We start from the raw sequence: 21,873 nt of genomic DNA on the forward strand, positions 1-21,873 counted from the left end.
TTCCTTTTAAGTGTGTCTAATCTGTATCTCGTATCTTTATCATGTCGAATATAATGCTAATCTGTTGCATTGTTTGCCCATGTTTACTTCGTTGCATTTTAACAGGGAAAAAGAGAGAGAGAGAGAGAGAGAGAGAGAGCAACAGTACCACAGCCTGCTAAGTGCTCACTTTCCATTGTGACCTGTTGACCTGTATCTTCTCACTCTCTCCCAGATGATGCCCCTGAGCTCAGTCACGTGACATGTCTACGGTCCAGACTGAGTGCTTTTGGTCACACTAATGTCGTTTCTCTGGACGCAGTAGGTCAGTGTGGGGACTGGAGGGAGCCATCTCCCCGCTGCAGCCTCACAGGTGAGATGAAGAGAGGCTTTCTCTTTCACCAGCTCTTGAAAACAGGGTCAGAGTTTCACTGGAGTGCAGAGCTGGGAAAGTGATGGACTGCATGTATTTGTACTTAAATATTTGCAGGTGCAAAGTTAGAAATTCGGATACTGGGTAACTTTCTTTGCTGTTTAGCAACTGACTTTCCAGCTTCTAAATCCTCATTTTATCTGATAACCATTTTGAATACCACAAACACCTCCTATTTTCTAAGACAAGGGAGTGGCTATAGTCATAAAAGTGACTTGTATGGTAGCCTACCTTAACAGATATTGTGTGGTTTGAAGCATCTTATCAGTTGAGCACAACCCCTGGACAAGATATTTCTCTCTCAGTTTAGCACATACAACAAGAGGTAATGAGTACCGTACCTTATAGTCTGAGGTATGACTCGGCTTCTTAAAACATTGTTAGGTACTAATGAGAGAGCGACTGAGCAATGGTCGTACAACATGTATATCTTATTTCTGTATAGAAAGAAGAAACATGGCTAAAATAATTGACTGTGACTGTACTCATTAGTAGCAATATTTCAGCAGTCAAGCTGTTAGTAATGGTAATGACTCAGGTTTTGAACGTGGTAGGAAACAAGAGCCTTAAGACAACCGGTTTTTCTTCACTAGTTGTAGGCTCTCCCTTCCACAGAAAAAAATACATGCTACAGGGTCCTGTAGTTGTTTTCAGAAAGATTCCATTTGCTAGTATCACTAGTAAAAAACAGAGGCAGTAATAATTGATATGAAGGACTATATCGCTGCTCAGTATGCCAGCATACCAACAATGTGATAGTCTGATAGACATTTTCTGTGTGGGATTACATTCCTTATTTCTCTGTGTACTGTAGTATTTCAGTTGTACAATGGTTGCATCTGAGATATTTCCACATCAAGTTGATCCTGACAGGGATAGAAATAACCTTTTTTTGTTTGATTGTTTGAGACATACTGTAGCAGTTCTCGGGAAATGAGCAGTTCTCAGGAAATGAGCTAATGTTCTAAATGTAGATAAACATATTTGTGTTTCAGCATTACTCTAAATGTCTTAAATATCATTAAATATTCCCAAGAAACATGTGCTCACTGGTTCAAGCACAGTGTGCAAGTTTATTGTGTGTTCATCATAATTGTCACAATCATAGTCATAGTAGTCTAATTATAATATGTTTGGAAACATTGTCTTAAGGATTTATGAAGTATAAAAAAGGATTAATTTGCAGCTCTCCAGGACCTAAGTTTTTATTAAACCACATCCCAGCCTTTCCCTATCATGGTCTCTGGGTTTTTCAGAAATAATGACCCTTTGCATTTGCTATCTCTCTGCGTGTCTCTTTCTCTCTCTCTCTCTCTGATGCTTACACACACACACACACACACAATTTGTATTTTCTGTTGTATAGTTGAACAAAAGAAGACAGAAGCAAGGAACTCTGAGAACTATGAATATCTCTGGCATGATGACTCACTAACTAATGATGCCTTGAGGAGGGACTCTCCTTATGTTTCAGAAAGCCAATTTAATAATTTTTATTGAAAAACATACATTCTGAAGTATGATAGGTAGGTTGTAGAGAATGTAATGCAGACTGCTTTCCCAAGGTCATTTCCCCACAGAGGTGAGATAATGGCTGTGGTTAAGGGTGATCACTGAAGTCAGGCATACGCTGCTTTTCAAATCAATATCACACATGTTTTCTCCATAGAGCCTATGGCAACTGTTCTCTTTCGAAATTACCCTTAAGCACAGTTAGTAAGCGATGGAACGAGATGAACAAGCCATACCGCACGACTATGAGTGGACAACATATCCCATTGCTTTTACTGCCATCTTGCGGTTGATATTCAACTTCAGTCAATCGTCACCTGGGTAAATTGAATGCTGCTGCCAGAATGTGCTATTATGGTTTTTCAATAACACCTATTTAAAGTAACGTGGGTAATCGTATTTAATGAAAAATGAAATGTTTGCATGATGTTTCATAGTTGGCATAAACTGCACAGGTAAGGGGAAATAACAAAAAAGAACATGCTTTTTTAGCAATAAAACACCCGAAGATTGCCACATTTTATACCTTGCCTAAAATTCGTAAGAACCCGTTAAATCCTCGTGGACGCCCCATTACTGCGGGTATTGATGCGCTTACTTCATCACTTGTCCACTTTTGTTGACTTTTTCATTAGATCACTGGTCGAAAAATTACTTCCTTTGTAAAAGATTCTGATATGATTTCCATTGTCACTTCCTAACGAAAACCTTTTGGCTACTTTTGACGTAGAGAGCTTGTACACAAATATTCCGCATGATGGGGGCATTCAGGCTTTGGGAACATGTTCTCCTTACACGTGATTCTAACATAGCTACTGCCTTCTAGATCATGCATTACTAGGCTATTCTGGCAGAGATTGTTCTTACTCATAATTATTTCATGTTCCAATCTGATTTTTTTCTGCAAATTAAAGGGACTGCTATGGGTTCGCCTATGGCGCCCAATTACGCGAACCTCTACGTAGGTCTTATTGAAGAAAATTTCATTCTTAATCCCATCACAAATGCTTTCTTACCACACATGGAAAAGGTAGTTGTGTGGAAAGGAGATGTCCATCGGCTTCAGGCTTTCTATGTCTTTTTGAATTCCTGTTCTGACCATCTGAAATTTACGATGGGATTTGATGAAAAAAAAAAATCTGCTTTTTGGACCTATTGATAACTCGAGAAGATGACGCGCTGTAGGCCTACACCGATCTTTACAAAAAAACCCTACAAATCGCAATATCTTTTAAAAGCTGATAGTTGTCATCCATTGCCTCTAATCTTTTCCAAATTAAACATCCCAAAAAGAAGTAGGCCTATACTTCTGTTTTTGTGATCAAACAGGCTAGCCTATTCGAAATGTTCAGAACAGTAGGCTATTCTTTGTAAGCACTGGCATATTTTAAAATCAGATAGTAGTTTACATAATCTTTTTTTCAGACCCCCCTCTAGTGGTTTTTAAACGTGGAACTAACTTAAAAGATCGTTTGGTCAAATCCGACCTTGCACCATTGCCTTCCCCTGCCACAGCCGTTGTTGGCTCCTATTCCTTTTGGGAACTAGCCTACAAGTGTGGTGCCTGTGCACAGTGCAATTGCACACAGAAATGTCAATTTTTTAAACATCCTCAGACTGGCCAAAAAAAAAAAAAAAAAATCCCAGTAAAAGGTAGGCTACAATAACATGTTCTACAAAGGGAGTAATCTATTTGATTACGTGTTCTTGTTCGAAATCGTATGTAGGAAAAACATCACGCGAGCTAAAAGTGAGGATAGCTGAGCATCGCAGCACAATCAGATGCAAAAACCTCACTTATCCAGTAGCAGCCTATTTTGCGGACGCTAATCACCCTATCTTCCCTTCGCTATTTTGGAAAAAAATAAAATAAAAAATTGAAATCCAGACAAATAGCCCTGCGTTAAAAAAAAAATAATAATAATAATAAATGTATAATTCCTCCTTTACAAAAGATAGGAATTAAAGGGTTGTGGTTTCCTATGGGATGATTGCTTGAAATTTAACGTGATGACTTTTTTTGCCTAGTAGGCTATGTAACCTGGTTCTGTCTTTGTTTTATGCTCTATTGAGGTTCCTGCTGTTGTCCAAATGTAGCCTATGCGCAGAATATAAAATGCATATTATGTGTAAATTAGTGATTCTTATTAATTAATTCCTATTGAATAGATCCTAAACATTGAATGTCTATTTTTGTAATGCTTATTTTAGTAAAGTGAAAATAATTGAATTGATTGTGTGTTCTTTCACACCTCTATGTGTAGATTTATGTTTAAACACCACGTGATCTTGATTGTCTCACAGGTGCATCCAATTTGTCAGTAACTTATATGTATGCTGTGTGAGGGCTGCTGTGCTAAATCCCTGACTAAGGCAGCTTGCTGCCGAAACGTTGGAGATAAAAATCTGAATTGGAGTTTTTTATAAAAAAAATTTTTTTTAAAGTTTTATTAACTGCACTGTAACACGAGAAAAACTACTACTGCAACGTGAGGCGCGGCCATCTTATTCAATGTACACGTCACCATGTTAACGCAACACTGCTTCCGCTCTGAGAAGAAGTTGTCAAAGGGCAGCCATCTTGTTTCCCGTTGCTGTTTAAATAAAATAAATAATAGGGTGAGCTGGACTTCACTGCGAAACCGTAATTCAGAACCGGTGAGTGTAAATATGTTATATTGTTGGTTACTGTTTATCTGTTAAAACAGTGTGTTGTCGTAATTATGAGATCATAGCCCCGTTTCAATAAGTGAAAAAATTTCGTCCAATTGTCGATTGTTTTGGAAGATGAACATAGGCGCCATTTCCCTCCCCGCTCTCTGAAGCGCTTATTGGTGGCCAGCAACACGGAATAGAGGCAGTCGTGAAACTGGAACGCTAAACCCGCCATGTTGGCTCATAATAAAGTGTTGCATGTTTAACCATTGGCCATTTGGTCGAGCCCGAATGGCGTCAGTTTCAGAACGATCTGAACTCTTGAAACCTTGATTGGTGGAATCTGGTCCGAGGTTTGATTGGTCTGAAGGACAGATCCAAACTAAGTCTTTATTGGTTAGAGCGCCTTTCCACAGTTTTTGCAAATGTTTTTAGGGAAACTTCCTTTTGATAATCACTATGCGTGTTGTTTTATCGTTTCTCTCCTACTATATGACTCGTTTGAAATAGCTGTCCATCTGCTTTCCTTGTCTCCGGCGCCTTTTTCCATTGAACTAATGACGTTACAATACACTCGCCAGCTATTCAATTGCTGCTGCAGCGAGCTAGCTAGCTAACAAACTACAAACTCCGGAGGTCATGCATTGTCAAGTTGTCCAGTTTAGCATCTAATGCGAGACACTGCGCAACATGGCCAATATAGGCCAGTTATCCATCTAACTACAGCATCAGAGAGAGCAAGAAGAAACCTGTTATTGTGTGGCAGAGGCGAATTTTACAGCAACCGAGCCGTAAATGGGATTGCTGCTATGTTCACGAGATGATACGCCTTTTTACATAACGTCGTTATTTATTTGCCATCTCATAATTAGCTTACTTAGCTGGTTATCCCACGTTCTCAGTACCGATTAACTACATGTGCTCGCAAGCAGTGATCGCTAAATGTATGGTAACGTTAGCCTAACTAGCTAGGTGGTAACCGGCAGTTGACTTTCAGTGTGGTCCGACTTTGCATTGTGGACAAAACCTCATTGTTCTCGCCCATAGCTTGCTAAACTATCTAACATTAAATGTCCGCCAAAAGCCAATATTAGCTGGCCAGTGTTTTTTTTAAACTGGAAAATTGCAAGCCAATGAAATGATGAGAAGAGGAAAGAAAGCTTAGCTTTTCACCTAGGTAATTATTAGCTGGCTACTAATGTAGACCTAGAGTATCATGGAACATGTTGGCTAACTAACGCTGAAAATCTCGACTTGTTTTTAGCACTTATAGACAAGTATTAATAAACAAAGGTGAGTTAATGTATGCAATCATGACATTGTCACGCTAGGGAAGTCGAATTAAAAATTGTGCAATGTATGCAATACAAATGCGATAAAATTGGCTGTTGGGACACCACGGGAAGTAACAATCCTGCTGTCCGGTGTAATCAGTTCAACACCTAACGGAGCAAGATTACTGGCACCTGTTTGCAATGCTGTTCAGACATGGTCACTTGTGGACAGTGGTGGCTTAGATTTTTTTGCAATGTTCTATGCCATTTCTGTTCTTCCTTTAGTATCCCCTTAATTTAGGTATATTCTAGAGCGGCCTTACCTGAATGATTGTGAATAGGAGCACTTGGGACATATGTATTAGATTCCCCCTTCACCTGTGTCCTTCATTATATGTTCAGTCAAGGTGGATGGTTGATTCATATGAAAAGGGAGCGTTTCTTCCCTGTCTAATCATCCAGCTCTACAAGTGTATGTTTCAGTTGGTCTCAGAAATCCTAGTTGTTGAACATCTTTATTTAGCTCAAAGTGTTTGTACTGTAGCATTTTCATGCTACATCTATCCAAAAACACATTTGCTTAAGGGAGCTATAGGTTTCTCTTCAATAGGATCTTCAGGCCAGATCAGTTTGAACTGCCTCTGATCTGCATTCTATTAGGCTAACATTTGTCTTTTACTTTGAATTATTAGTAAATGCTAGCATTATACAATTTTTTTCCCCCTCTTAAACTCAGTTTAACAGGTTAATTTTAGTGATTGCTGAACAATTGAAGAAATAGAATAGAATATTCAGGCCATATCGGTTAGAGCTCCCTCTGGCCTGTATTCAGTCAACATATGAGGTGACAATGCAGCATAGTGGTTGGAGAACTGGGCTTGTACCTCTGAGGTTGGAGGTTCAATTAACAGTTTTGGCACTGCCATTGTACCCTTAAGGCTTAAGCAGGGTACTTAACGAGGATTGCTTCAGTAAATGTTCAGCTGTGTAATTGCATTGTATGTAAAATAATGTATGTTGTGTAAGTCTCTCTGAAAAAGAGCAGCTGTTGTAAATGCATAAATACAAGTAACATATAAAATCGAGGTGCTTTGCTGTTGCTTTACACCCATAATTGGTGCCTATAACAGCCTAAGATTCTGTTCACTGAGCATAGGCACAAGGTCATTGAGAATTTCGATGTAGGTGTTGATGGAACAATGCATAGCCTACAATAAAAGGGCTCTAAGAGCATTAATATAAAGCAGTGCCATTTTGCAGGAGATCCAGCCAGGAAGCGACCATAGTGCTCAATTCAAATAATTACCAGTATGTCAAGTGGATCTCGTCCAATGTTTCCAGAGCCTTCTTGTTTTTCCCACTAATATTAATCGAAGGCCATGCACACTAAGTAAAAATGCAAATATGATGGAAATACAGCCGTTGAGGTAAATCAGTTCAGTCAGTGAACAAAAACAGAAATATTAAAACCAAGAGGCCTGGGTAGCTACACCAAATGTAGCCTAGTTTGTGTAGACTGATGACATACAGCAAAAAAATACATGTCCCGCTAGCAGATATAATTAATTCCAAATAGTAATCCAAAAGGCCTCATTCAGTCTTCAAAGATGAGGACAAAGAAATATGTGTGAGATTATGTTATGGTGAAAAAGTGAAAATGTTAACTGAATGAGTTGATGTTTGCAAGACTCTGTGTAAATTGGTTATGAATTAAAGTGGTCCTTTGTTTCTTTAATCTGTTTTATATGCGTGAGAAGTCCTGGGAAATTTGGCGCATAATTTTCAGGGTTTAGTAAGGTTTGCTTGGTGCTAGGACTTCTGTCTGGCCCTGCAGAGGTTTGGCGCACTTAATTATTAACCTCTGTGTCTAGCAGTAACACTCAAACTAATTTTAATAGGCTGTCTTACAGTCCCTACAGTCTGCAGAGTTCTGTGGTTTTCAAAGCTAGCATTTAGTTATGTGTAGATTTGTTTATTTCGCTCCTAGGTTAATGCAGCCAGGCCTGGAGATACCAGATGTTAGCCTACTGTATGTTCTTTGGAGAAATAAAACCTGCATTCATTATACGTGAATGAATATGATTGTTAAGGCTGTAAATGGTTCTATTAAAACAAATGGGCATTTTGAATGGCAGTACAATTTGAATTGAACACACACAAACAAACAAACAAACAAACCGAAAATGGTAGTTTAACAAAATATATATATATATATATATATATATATGTGTATGTGTGTGTGTATATATATATGTGTGTGTATATAGCTAAATTGATTTGTGGAAATTGTCTTACTATAGCTACAACATGGAAGTTCCCGTATCTACAGAGCTACCTTCAACTGCTCTTCGTTTTTATATCGGTGTTCTCAGGTGCCAACAGATTCACCTGAACAAATTCCTTGCGTCTTGCGTGGAGGTTAGGGGTGGGTTACCCTGTGCTTTAAGGACACAGCTGAACATCTCTAGGGACCAGAACTCGTTCTTTAGCTTTGGGACAGAAAATGTATTTTGTCAACAAGATTCATTTGTGAAAAAGCACCTAGGTAATGAATTTCCACTGTGGTGGATTGCTTGTGTCATTATTTGTCTTGTGAACTGCATTGCAATGCTATCTATTTCCATTCCTGGAATAGACTGTGTTGCTGATATTGCAGCTATGCCATGTGGGATTTCCTAGTCCACTACAGCACAACACGTACCTTTGTCCCACATTGTTCTATATTGTTTGTATGCACTTGCACTGCTTTTTTTCCTCATTAAAATGGGGATGATTTAGCTATTTATTCTTGGAGAGGATGACATTGAAGCTTGCACGTGTGCCCGTGCGCACGCATACGTGATTCTGTGTACGTGTGCCTCTCTCTAAGAGGTACAGTGTGTCTGTGAGCCCGTGTGTACGTTGGCTGCCTGGCGAAAGTCACGTAAAGGTGTGCGTTTCCACGGTGACCTTGTCTGTTGCCGTCGGAGGTGTTCTGGACGGCATGGGGTAGAGAGAGCGAAATGGAGAAGGAAAGCAGTGGCCATGACGCCCAGGTTGCTGGCACACGGTCTCCGTTCATCGCGTTTCTCTAGTGATTAACGCCACCCTACCTGAGCCAGCGCACTTTTTCCAAAATAGAGAATGTTTTGTTTCTTCGTCCTGCACGCGTTCCACATCCCCCATTCCCTTTTCTGTCTCTGGCGGGATCCCAGTGCAATCCCACTGACAGGGAACGCTCCGTCCCTCATCCACCTGGATTCCTCACTAATTTGCTGCTAGCTGTTTTTGGTTTCTGCCTGCTTGCCAGAAAGTTTGTGTATAAATGCATCTAGCTAGCTTGCTAATGCATGTTCAAAATGTAATGAACTTACTGGTTCGTTTTCAGTTTCCTGGTTGAGAATGTTGAATATATGTTTAGTTGGCTTGCTGATTTTATGAAATGACAGAACCACCCTGGGCAGAGTGAGTGAGTGCCTCAAAGCAACATTTTTATGAAAATCCACCTTGTGATGCGGGCAACCATGAGGGGGAGATTGGATTCCTCCCTCCCTCTCCCCCTCCTGATCAGTGCAGTAATGGAGGAGGTTGCTGTTTTTTCCAGTCGGAGCAGTGGGGATCTACAGCGATATGGGGACTTAGCCTCAGGTCATTTCATCTGAAAGCTACTTATCTGCCCATCTCTTTGTTTCCCACTTTCTCATTCTTCAACTCTCTTTCTTTTTCGGTTCATTAGGTTACATTGGCACGAGTTACAGCTGTATGTGCTTTGCAAAGCTAGCAAAGTCTCAATAAAGACAGCAAAGCCAAGGTGGTGCATTCATGCTAACATTAATGATGGCAACGAAAGAAACATTATGATTTCATACTGTTAATCCAAAAGCATTGATCTTCTATACTGCACTGTAATTGGTTGTGCAGTCTGCCCTGTCGTTTTCCCTCTCCTGGATTTTCTAAACCTCGTCTGTCTTCACAATGATTATTTGACTGAGAAGTTTGTAATGAAGTGTAATGAGTGGGGTCAGCTTTACCTCAGCTCGTCAGTAGCAAGAGAAATGTTTATCTGGTGCTCAGGGTACTTTTATAACTTCAGTAGGTGAACCTGGGACTTCTAAGTAATGGCTATTCGTTTAGAACAGTGGTAACCAACCATGTTCCTTGGAGTCTACCATGCTGTAGGTTTTCATTTCAAAACTAATTTGGTGCAATTGACTCTACTAATTAGCAGCTCAACAAGATCTCTGGCTGTTGAATGAGGAGTGCTTTGTTGGGATTGGAGTGAACCAACAGTATGGTAGATCGCCAGGAACTGGGTTTGTTACCACTGATTAAGAGAATAGCCAGGAGAAAGTAAGGTTGCTCTTTTGAAGGTTGTGTCCTTTGAATATTTTCATGTTTTCTCATGAAACCACAGTAAGGAAAGCATCATCACCACCCTGCACACTCCATCACCTCCCCATTCACCCCCCTGGCTTTCGGTTGCTGTTATTAGGTGGTGTTGTTTAGAAACGTGTTTATGAGCAGTTGGCTACTGCCGCGAGGCCCTGTTGCTCCAGAAAAGACCGTCATTAGCCGTGTTTTCCACTGACTCGCCTCAGCTGTAGGGCAGCTCTTCCGTTTCCCAAATCCATCCAGGCCGCTGGTATTTTGTCTGACCCCAGATGCCATGGATAGGTTTTCCCTGAGCCCAGGCAATTAAAGCGCAAGTACACATTGGAGTTCAGCAGAATTCAAGAAAATGAATTTGTTACTGAGCAGACAAGGTTATCTTGGCACTATTGGGTGGCTTTACCCCGCAAATATGGAAATGTTGGTTGGGGAGGATGAGGAGGAGGGGGGGGGACTGAGTGATACATCCTGTTGACTTGTGCATGAGGCTTCCATTCGCCACCATGACACTTTCTGAACTATGATCCCATCCCAATCTGCTTTCTTACATCTAAACAAAATAAACATGTAGGCTACAAAGAGAGCTTAAAAACATTCGTATAAAATAAAATGTGTTTGGCAGGATGAATGAAGCCCTTCACATGATTTTGTTTATAATTATTCCTGTGCTTGAATCTTTGCTTTAAAATAGCATCTTACTGTGATTACTAATGCCCCTGCCTAGTACTGTCTTTAGACTAGTGGTTGCTATTCTGGACAAGACTTTCCAAACCAGATCCTTTGTGAATAACCGTATAGTTATGCTTGCTTAGCGTAGTTTCCAATGAGATGCGTACAAGATGACCCCAGTTTCAGAACCGAACGGAAGCGGAAGGCAACCGTTTTTGCCGGGGGCAACAGGACACCAGCAGGAAAATTTGAAATCAGTTGTTGATTTTGCAGGTGCACTGTTACTGTGTTGCTGAGCTGCAGGTTGTTGAATAACTTGGACTGAAAAATAGTCCATGTCATGAATAAGCCCACATTTTATTTGAAATACATTTCTGAGCTTTACCACAAATTCAGGAAATAAAACTGCAGGAATGCACAAAATAAAGAAAAAAAACAAGATGCACATGGTGATGGGTTACTCAGCAAGGGTGAAAGTTACTGGCAAATGCTTTTAAATTGTGTGTGTACATGCGTGTGTTTGTATGCCTTTGGTGTGTGAGGTCGAGCTTGGACTCTTTTTGCCTTTCCACTTTAAATCATGCGGCTGGAACATGCGGCAGCAGGATGGCAGTTCTGTCAGCCAATCACTGGGAACAGGGCTGTCTGCGTCATGAATCTGCCAGCCAGTCAGGAGCAGCTAGGGGCGGGCCTGGGAAAGACATTTACTTTGACATTGTAAATAAGCAGGGAACAGTTGCCTTTTTTTCCTTTCCATCTCGCCATGGAAAAAAGGGAGCGAACATTGAAAGAGAGAGGGAAGAGTCCGGCAGACTGAGGAAGTTTCCACCCTCCCAGCATGCTTTTCTACTACTTTCTTTTCTTTTGTCCCTTCTCCTTTCTCTCTTTTCCTCTTCTCTTTCCCTGACCCCTATCCTGCAGCTCAAGGTAACTTAAAACAGGAAGTTGGCTTTCGGTGAAAGGGGGTTGGGTGGAGACAATGGGGACGAGGGGGAAGTGGCATGGGCTGACGGACAGGAGGCGCAGCCATTAGGAGAGGACAGCTCCGCACTCCCATAGGCCGGGCAGCGGAGGAGGGGGGAGGGGGAGGGGTGGAGGCTATACGAGGGAGGCGGGGAGCTGGTATCGTGTAGCAGGCTAGATTGATTACTTTTGAATGTTAAAGGGAAAGACGGCAGGAGATTTTTGTCTGGGACTTGGAGTGCCGCTGAGCTGCCGGAGCTTTACCCGCTCCCTTTTTTTTCCCTTGTCCCCGTGCGCCGAGGCAGGGGTCAGCTGAAAGACAAACGCGGGTGGGGGGGCCGGGAGGGGGTGGCGCTCGTCTGTGGGAAGGGGGGCGTGCTGCTCCGGCGGATCTGAGAGACTCAGGCAGAGGAGAAACGGGAGAGGGGTGTGTGTTTAGGGAAGGGGTGTGTGTTTGGAGGGGGGGGCGGTGGGAGAGCCGGAGGAGACGGGGTAGTGGAGGGGGGAGGAGTAGGAGGAAGAGGGGGGTGAACATTCGCTTCGGCTGCAAGCTTTTCAAGCCAGCGGACCTGCTGCTCCACACCGCCTTTTGTCTACTCCTGGGACCGAGGCCTGGAGAAGAGAGGAGGAAGGGACTCTCTTTCTCTCCCTCTCTCTCTCCCTCTTTTTCTCCCGCTTCTCAAGGAGATCTGTACAGCCTCTGTTCCCCCAGCCTACAGCACAGCATGAAGGGCACAGGGTAAGTGTGACTCCTCACAAAGCAGAGCGTGAGAGAGAGAGAACGAGAGGAGAAGAGAGAGTGAGAGAGAGAGAGAGAGGGAGGGTGGGAGCGAGAGACCGAGAGAGACAGAGAGACACCAGAGATCCTGTCCGTTTGTGCCTGTTCCAAGTTGACTTGGTCCTTTCTCAATCTCTGTACTTTCTCCGATGTTGGGAAGGGCAAAGCCTTCTTGGTCTTCCTGAAGCCAGCTCCTTGTTTTCTGCTCTCTTCCTGAGCAGAAAACCCCAGCGCTGCTCGAGGCTGGTGGCAGTGTCCTTCACTCGCTGCCCCGACGCAGTGTCACGCGTAGAAAACGCTTGCAGGAGGAAAAAGTGTGTTTGTGCGCGTTTGCGTGCGCGCGCAGGGTTGATGGGGGGGTCAGATTTCAAGCGAAAAAAGGTTTTAATTTCCCCCCGAGTGTATTGAATGTGATTGGTGTGTATAATTAATGCCCTCGGCCTTGGGTGTGTTGACTGACAGTAGAAGTTGTAGAAGAGCTCTGTGAACTCCGTACTACCTGAGGGTAGTTTTACTGCTCATCTGGAGGCACTGTAGTGCCGCTCCTGACTCCATTTCTGTGTGCCATTGTTTTTCACTCTAGGGTATGACTCCATTAGTGTACATGCGACTACTGGTTTTGACTGTTACTGTTTGACTCCATTACTCTGTATGACTTCTGGTTGACTTACTGTACACGATTGCTGATTCTGATTCCTTTCACTGTGTATAAATGCTGGTTGACTCCTACTGTACATGACTCCTGGCTTTTGACTTCATTTCTGCATATGCTTGTATCATTTGGTCCATCGTAGACCAAGGTCCTTTATATTTTCTGATATTCTGGGTCGTAGAGGACAAATTTAGCCTTTGTCCGCCTCAAGTAAGGCCTGTCCCATGGCACACAGCGGCAACTTTGTTTGGTTTGTGAGCGTGCGGAGACAGATTTGAGACCCATTTGGTCGAGTGCTGCGTGTTTGTTTGTTTGTTTGTTTAGGTGTATTTTGTTGTGTCTGTTGAGGCCGTGGCCTCCGGTCGTGACGTGGGGGAAGGGTGGGAGGGTGCTGTAAGGTGACTGTGACAGGACACCCGGTTCCCAGTCTCCCAGTTTGCTCTTAATTGAAAGTTTCCATCGGTGCCTCTGACAATATGAAGTCCCGCCGGGCAGAGAGGCCCTAAAAATAGCTCTGCCTTTGAGTCCGCGCTGCCAAATCCCAGGGCACAACTCCGTCTGCATAAGATTTGAATATCATTTCAGCCTCAGTACTGTACTGCGTGCTCAGTGAAAAAAGTCATTGAACACTCAAATGCACACAAGCACACACACACAACACACATAAACACACACACACACGGGTGCGTACAAACACAAGGCTTGTGTGCACACCCACAGGCGATAGAGAAAAGGGCTCTGGAGTGCCCCCTCCTCGTTTGTGCCCAAAAGCTTCGCCTGTATCCCAGAAACGCGTTTGCCCTCACTTCACTTCGCAGGTGCTGCCTTTCGGCTCACGTTTTGTTTTGCGTCATGGACCCCTCGTTCCGTGGGGGACGGCGGTACGCGCCGCGGCCTGGTGTAACGTGAAGGTCACGGCGACGCAAGCATGGCGCTCGCTGCCGATGGGTCGCGCCGTGAGAGAGGGAGAGAGGAGGATGGCAGGACAGGTCCTTCCTTTCTGTTTGCATGCTTTGGAAAGAGAGATGGTGTGAGGATAATGGTGGTGCTGCCCTGCTCTCTCCAGACTTTGTGGGTGCGTGCATGTTTGTGTGTGTGTGTGTGTGTGAGAGAGAGACAGAGAGAGAGATTATTGTGTTGGGGTCCCACAGTGCTACAGTATAAGTTGGGAAAACTTCCTCTTTCTCTCTTTGCCAGTATAATTGAAATGCACGTATTGGCATGAGTAGTCTGAAGTTATTACCAAAGCAAACGTGTATTTACATGCAGCATGTCATTTAAATCCCCAAAAGTTGGCCTATTTCAGGGAAAAGTGTAATGTTCTTGGGAATAAATAGTATAGAATTCACTCTCACTCTCACGCTCACGGACCCCACCCCCCCATTCCCCTTCTCTGTTGAATGACCTTGAGAGATCAGTCCTGCTTCCTGGAGTTAGGTTAGTTGGAACCAGAACCAAGGGCAAAGTTTGCCACGACGAAAGGGACCAACAAGTCCCCAGCCAGAAGTAGGGAGGTCCAGAACCTAATCTCTTTGCTTTTAAAATGAGCACAGGTTCGACTTTGGGCCCCATTAGACCAGGAAGTTATTTATCGGTTAATTTGTAATATGTTAGAGTGCCGTGCCTTGTTTTTGTTTTGCTTGAGTAGATCATTAACTAGCACACACAAACGCATTCCGTTTGCTCTTAGCTTAATTCCACTGTGTGTGTGTCAACTTTAAAAACTTGGTTGAAGCTTTGTCTGGGTGTATGCACAGGTGTATGTTTTTACAGCATTACCCTGGGCTGCAGTGCCCTGACAATAATAATGTACGTGTTGGCTCTTTTGATGAAGGTGCCCTTCCCTCAGTATTGTAACCGCTATGACAACAACAGCATTCCTCAAAGTGTTTCATCCTTGAATGCCCTTTTGCCATTGGCCAGCTACCCTGGATTGTTAGCTTTTAACTTATTCTTTCCGTAGCTTTGGAGGTTTACATTTGTGGCACTTGTTCGCAGGGGGAAAGGGAGCTCCTTTTTATCCCAATTTAAAAAATTGGCTCTAGAGATGTCTAGGTTTTTGGGAGTCCGAAACCCAGCTGAGGAGCACATGCGTACTCGTGCTCGTCTTGGTCGTACGCAGGGAAATCCTGAGAATCATTTTGTCGAGTTTTCGGAAGACTTTCTTCCACGAAACGCATGTGCTGTATACCTCAGCTTCAAGAGCGTATCCTTTGTGCACGCTCCACTTTCACACCACCCAAGCACAATGAGATGTGCTGCTGCTGTGTAGAGCAGCACCACTTTGCTAAAAGAGCATCACAACGTAGAACTGAGTGTTTGATCTGAGCCCATTGCTACAACAAATGCTTTGTCTGTACACACACATGCAATCACAACACACGCATTTTCACACACACACACACACACACACACACTTTCCCTCTTTCCCAGCTCTTGTCAGTCTTTCTCAGAGGCTGATCCTCTCTTGAGGGTTTTTATCAGATGGAGATCTCCATTACTCTCTCTCACTATCTGCAGAGCATCCAGGACAAATGGAAATGGGATTTTGGGAGGGAGGAAAAGAAGAAAAGAAAAGGAGCGGACAGGAGAGTAACTGATCCAAATAGCTGCTGGCGCACCTTGTTTAGCCGCGGCTGTTTTGTCCCTGCATCCCGAGGCTAGAGTGATATCTTGTCCGTTTGGGATGAGCACAGGCGAGGGCAGAAGAGGTCCCTGTCAGGGAAGCGTGACTTGAGGGAGGTCCTAAAGCCAGCAGTTGAAAGTGAGAGTGAGGGGAGCTAGTCAGACTAAGGCCTCAGAGTCTCGCATTGAACGGAGCTTCGGGCTCAGGTTGTCGCTGCTGCCAGCTCTTTCAGGTCTTCAGTTACACCCGCCCCCACCTCCCCTATCATTGCCAGCACTGTTAGAGGGGGATGGCCTAATGGAGCACTCTGGGAGCAGTGATGGTGTCAGCAAGCCCCCCCCCCTGCTGTCCCGCAGTAGGGTTTCCTGAAGGTTCGGTGAGATTTAGGCCGTCTTCTCGACTCTGCAGAACGCTCCGGAGATTCCCGTGCCTGATTCGTGAGGGGTGAGACCTCTCGCACACCGAGAACCGAGCCAATGAACTACTCCCGGTGTCGCCTCCCATCGCAATCGAACGGATTGAACCCAAAGTGCTCTGCTCTCCACACAAGTCTTCCCAGGTCAATAGGAAGCAGGCTAGCAGTGGTTCCACCACAGCGCTTAGTCAGCAGCTTGTCTTTTCTGAAGTGGCTTTTGAAAGCCTCGCTTTGGCCATGTCACCAGCCCCCCGCCCGACAGGAGACAGGCGATCTCAGGTGTCGGGTTTCAGAGCTACGGGCAGAGGTGCTGGACTTGCACTTCCTGACGAGGACAAACGGTCACCGCCTACCGGGCGTCCGCATCGTCCCGGCGCATCAAAACCCGCAACGCGATACCCTGAACACCTGAGCGTCTGAACGCCGACCGCAGCAATGACACCGGGCCGCTCGCGCTGAACTCGAGGGAACGCGACCGGAACGTGATCGGAACGCCGTGGCTGGACGGATAGAGAAACGCGATTCCGAGTTCCAGGAGAACCGGCGGCATCTGCGCACTTCACTTCCTCCGGCCAATCACGACGGAGTCTTCCTGCCATGCGGTTTTTGAGCCTCTGCGGTGGGAACGTTTGAAGGTCACGGAGGTCGCGCAGAGGCGGGCTCGGATACCGGGCCCGTGTTTACAAAACGACACCACCTCTACCTTTCTGCATGAATAAACGTAATCAGACACAGCTGCTGTGTGCAGGGCTTTCAGCTTCCTTCATTCATTCACTTTATTTATTTGCTTGCTTGTTTAATTTGCTTCTCCATCTCTTGTGGCCGTGATGGTAATCGTGATGTTGCCGTGGTAATTAGCCGGATAGTTTTCTTTAATGGCGTTCAGTGAATCAGCTAATTACCAGGCCTCATCTCTCCAGAAGGAGCACACAAACACACACAGGCGTGCTTAGACACATGGTCACATGCATGCTGAGGCATGCTCACACACACACTCTCTCACACTCATAGGCACGCTCAAACACACATACACGCTCACAGGCACGCTCACACACGTACACGCTCACACTCACAGGCACGCTCACACACACACACAAGCTCACGGACGCACGCTCACATACGTGTACGATCCCACACACAGACCTGCGCAGTCGGGTACGCCCGGGCTACCCTCTGTGGCGGTCGGCGCTCATGGAACTGCAGTCTGCAGTCCACTCCTAAACCCAATTGGATGGAGATTCACAGCAGTGGTGCTCGGGTTTCTCAGCCACGCCAGTATCGATTCAGCAGTTTTGATTGATTTCTTTTTATACGCTGTTACAGGAAGAAATTATTCCTGCGTTTAGTTTATTTATTTAGCTATGTACTGAGAGGGTGATGGAAACCCAACAGTATTGCAGCTAGTACAGGAAAAATGTGGAGAAAATGTTTATTTTTCTGCCTGTACTCTGCATTTGTCCATCATTCCAGCCTCCTCTTTCTAATCCTCTCTCTCTCTCTCTCTCTCTCTCTCTCTCTGTGCTGTTGGCCCTTGCTTTCCCTCTCATATTTGACCCACATTGCTGATCTGCGCACACATACACACTCATGCTCACGCGCGCGCACACACGGACATGCATGCACACACACACACTCGCTCTCTCTCTCACCCATCTCTGCTGTAGCCATTAAACAGGTCACAAATACACAGAAACAAACCCACACCTCAGCCCCTGGCCCCTCCCCTCTCTCCTCCTCTCCCATTCTCTTTTCTGTCTCCCTTTCCGTTATCACTGCACATGTCCCCCTCTCCACTTTCTCCGTCCGTTTGACTTTTCCCACTCATGACGTTCCAATAAAGCATTATATCTGAATACTGACCAGGCCAAACAGAAGCGGATAAACTCCGCCGGTGTAATTTAGAAAGTGCAGTGAAAACGATTGTTACACCCGGGCATGTTTACACAAAACAAGTGCGTCATTATGCGAAATGCAGTAAAATAAACAGTGGCTTAAGTAGTGGGTGTGCTGTACTTGCAGTGTTTTGCTGGTTTCGTGTAATAGCAGGCAGTGAGAGACTGCGCTGTTATTTTGTGTAGCCCGCTCTCTTCCCATGATGGGGCCTGGGAGCTTTTCCAAGCCTCGAACAGTTTCCATGTCTTCTCTTCTTCGTCCCGCTGTCTCTCTCTCTCCCTCCCTTCCTTTCCCGCTCCCTCTCTCCCTCTCCCGGACTCCTTCCTACTCTTTTTCCTCTTTCCTCTCTCCCCGGCTGTGTTTCTGTCCTTTCTTATCTTTCTTTCACTTCCCCCACCTCCCTTCTGTGTGTTTCTCCCCCTTTCCCCCTCTTTCTTCAGAGGGAGAGAGAGAGAGAGATAAAGAGTGAGAGTTATGCTGCTGCTCCAGCTGGACATGTTCAGACAGGCAGGCCAGTACTCTCAGCAGAATTCCTGTCATGCCATAGTAGCCCTGCTGCCTCTACTTCTAGGATTTCTGCGTATGTTTGTGCACATGTGTGTGTGTGTGTGTGTGTGTGTGTGAGTGTGTATGTGTGTGTGCATTTCTACATTACAGTGACTGGCCCTGCTTGATTTGGAGAGTGACTGTTGCTACACCTGTCAGGCCGTTCTTCCTGTTTATGAGACGGCGGCCCGCGTTCACAATCTCTAGGCCTACATCGCGTCCCTCTTACCTCATACCGCCTCGGTGTGTCCCTCCAGTGAAGACAGAGGGGAAAACAAAAAGGTCCCCTTTGTTCCGAAAGGCGTTTCATATCGGAGGTGAGCGTCTTTGAGCTGGACGCATGCTGTCCTGGTACTGCCCCATGGCTCTCTTGCATGGCTCTTACAGTCACACCCCAGGGCCTAGCGCTTTTGCCTTCAGGGTTCCAGGCCGAACGCTAGCGTGGCCCGTGGTCGATATCCCCGATGAGAAGTACTCCTTTGTGGCGCTCCGCTCTGCTTCTCGCTGTTTGCTGTGGTCAGCAGCGGCGGTGTGCTCCCCTGCGTGTTTACCGTCCAGCTTTCGGCACTGGCAGAAGGACCAGAGCGGGCTAGCCTGTGCGTGGGTCCGCACCAGTGACACCAGCGGGGTTCAGAGGGGAGCGCGGAACCTTCCGGAACATGAACCCGAGCCGGATCCTGAACCAGCCAGCTCGGGTCTGGTCGGCAGCACACTGGGGAAAGGGGTAGCGAATGGCAGCCGTTAGCCGCTGTGTGTTTGTCTGTGTGTGTCTGTGTCGGTGTGTTCACTCCCTCCTCTCTCTCTGTCTCCCCCTGCAGGAGGCAGCATGTCGGCAGACAGCTCGTTTGGAGGGAGCAGCGATGCCCAGCAGAGCCTGCAGTCCTTCTGGCCACGCGTGATGGAGGAGATCCGCAACCTCACCATGGTGCGTGCGCGAGCGTGCTAGCTAGCTAGCTAGCCCTGCATCCGTCCAACTCCTTTCTCCTTTCCTCTCTTCTCTGCTCCAGCCCTCTTCCACTTTCTGTTCTCCTTCACCAGTTTTTCTCTTTTAGTCCTCAATCCCTATCTCTATCACACTCTTAACTGTCTCTCCTGGTCACCACATCACACACTGTCTCACACACACACACACAACATGCAAATACACACACACACACACACGCAGGCATACACACTGCAGGCTGCGGGATCAATGGAGGTCCTGGTTTGAAAAGATGGACTCAGCACGCCGGCTCCTCTGGAGTCATTAGAACAGGCTGTACTGCGCCTCCTGAGAGAGCTCGCATGCCGCTAGCTCAAATAAACAACACTGCCTTTAATGCGGACGCCGCCGCAGTCCCACAGTGCTTTGCAGTACTTCAGTCTGAGAGACGGAATGGGGCCTGTGAGATTAGCCTTGCACCGGGGCCGCATTGGAGGAGGGGTCACGCTTTGGCGAAGTCAGTCAGGTCGAGCGAGGGAAAGGTGTGAAGCGCCCTGAGTTCAGCTTAGTTTCCGGAGTGCGTGAGCGAGTGTGAGTGATGATGCAGTGAGGGCGTGTGCGTGGGAGTGTGCGTGTGAGCGTGCGTGTGTGTGAGGGGATGTTTGGTGGCGCACACATTAAGCCCACTCCGCTCTGTTTCAGAAGGATTTTCGTGTGCAGGAGCTGCCACTCGCCCGCATCAAGAAGATCATGAAGCTGGACGAGGATGTGAAGGTGGGAGCAGAGACGAACAGAGGGAGGGGAGGGGTGGGGAGGGATTGGGGGGGAGGGGATGGGAGGGTGGGGTGGGGAGGGATTGGGCGGGGAGGGGATGGGAGGGGTGGGGGTGGGAGGGGATCGGTGGGGAGGGGATGGGAGGGGAGGGGGATGTTCACCGCGTGCACACGGCCCTTCAGAGGGTCACAGCTCTCACTGTGTCAGCGCAAACGTGACCGTGTGCGAGAGAAACACTGGCTCGGGATCCTGAAATAACCAGCAGCTTACGCCAGAGGAGGGTTAAACTCATACACATAGACAAGGCAATTAAGAGCTCAGGAGACCTGACACAGACGGCCTGCCGAGGCGTCTCCCAGACCGTGTGGGCGTGTGCGTGTGCGTGTGCGTGTGTTCTTGTGTGCGTGTGTGTGTGTGTGTGTGCGTGCGTGCGTGTTGTGTGTGGGCCTTCACCTCTGCTTCTCTCCCTGCAGATGATCAGCGCTGAGGCGCCGGTCCTGTTCGCCAAGGCGGCCCAGATCTTCATCACAGAGCTCACCCTGCGGGCCTGGATCCACACCGAGGACAACAAGCGGCGCACGCTGCAGGTAACCTGCCCTCCGCACTACAACTCCCATCAGCCCCCGCTCCGCTGTCAGCGCGCCCAGGGCCGAGCCGGGTGCGTTTCGGCAGCTCACGGGCCCAGTCTGAGAGCGCAGCGCCGCTGACCCACTTTCCTTAATGCCATTTTGTCTGCGGTTGTCCTGGAGCCGCTAACATGGATCCCACAGCTCCTTTTATTTATTTATTTCCCCCTGCCTCAGGTAATCCGTGTGAACGCAGTGGTCACACCTCATCATTAAAAGAACACCAAAGTACAAATTTATATGCATGCATGTAATTCAAATTTAAATTACTTTATATATATTTTTTTGTTTGTTTTTATTTTTTTTAGGCTGGGGAAAGTCTTTACTTGTATGTGTGGGCCAACATTAAATTTCTATGTCTTATTTTACATTTTGGGTTTTTTTTTTTTGATGTTGCAGTAAAAAAAAAAAAAAGCTGCATATGTAATGCTCCTCCCCTGAGACTCAACAAAAGGCACAGGGCCACTGAAAGCAAAAATCTAATTCTCTAGGGGTTTTGACTAAGTTCAAATTGCAGGTTGCAACTGGTGCCTGCAGCTTCTTTTTTCAAATTCATAGGATTGAAATAAAAATAGGCATCTAATAAAAATATTGTGTTTTTTTTTTTTTTTTTCCGAAGCCGGTAATTTTAACGTCATCCTTGAAGCCGGTGTTGGTCTGAGTTGTGAGAGCTCTGGTGTGAAAGGTGTCCGTCTCTGGGGCAGGGCTTGGAGCTCTCATTAGGTTTGAATGACTGGGGCGGTCGCCTTGCCCCAGAAGGTCTCTGTAAATGAAGATTCCCGGTTGTG

General features: G+C 45.9%; 1 protein-coding gene across 8 annotated transcripts in view; it reads left to right on the forward strand.

Annotated features, from left to right (window-relative positions):
- Positions 1-4,295: 4,295 nt before the first annotated feature.
- Positions 4,296-21,873, forward strand: part of nfyc (nuclear transcription factor Y, gamma) — a 26,766-nt gene continuing 9,188 nt past the window's right edge. Inside the window, exons 1-4 of one of the 8 annotated variants that reach the window (XM_064347683.1) lie at positions 4,296-4,582; positions 19,582-19,688; positions 20,391-20,459; positions 20,933-21,046. In XM_064347683.1, coding sequence (XP_064203753.1) covers positions 19,590-19,688; positions 20,391-20,459; positions 20,933-21,046 — 282 coding nt within the window. In that variant the 5' untranslated portion in view covers positions 4,296-4,582; positions 19,582-19,589. Of the gene's footprint in view, positions 4,583-12,352; positions 12,593-19,581; positions 19,689-20,387; positions 20,460-20,932; positions 21,047-21,873 lie in introns of those variants that run through there. The other 7 variants (XM_064347681.1, XM_064347687.1, XM_064347689.1 and 4 more) reach the window with 7 other exon arrangements.

This window comes from Anguilla rostrata, chromosome 8 (assembly GCF_018555375.3).
Source record: "Anguilla rostrata isolate EN2019 chromosome 8, ASM1855537v3, whole genome shotgun sequence".
NCBI classification, from domain to species: domain Eukaryota; kingdom Metazoa; phylum Chordata; class Actinopteri; order Anguilliformes; family Anguillidae; genus Anguilla; species Anguilla rostrata.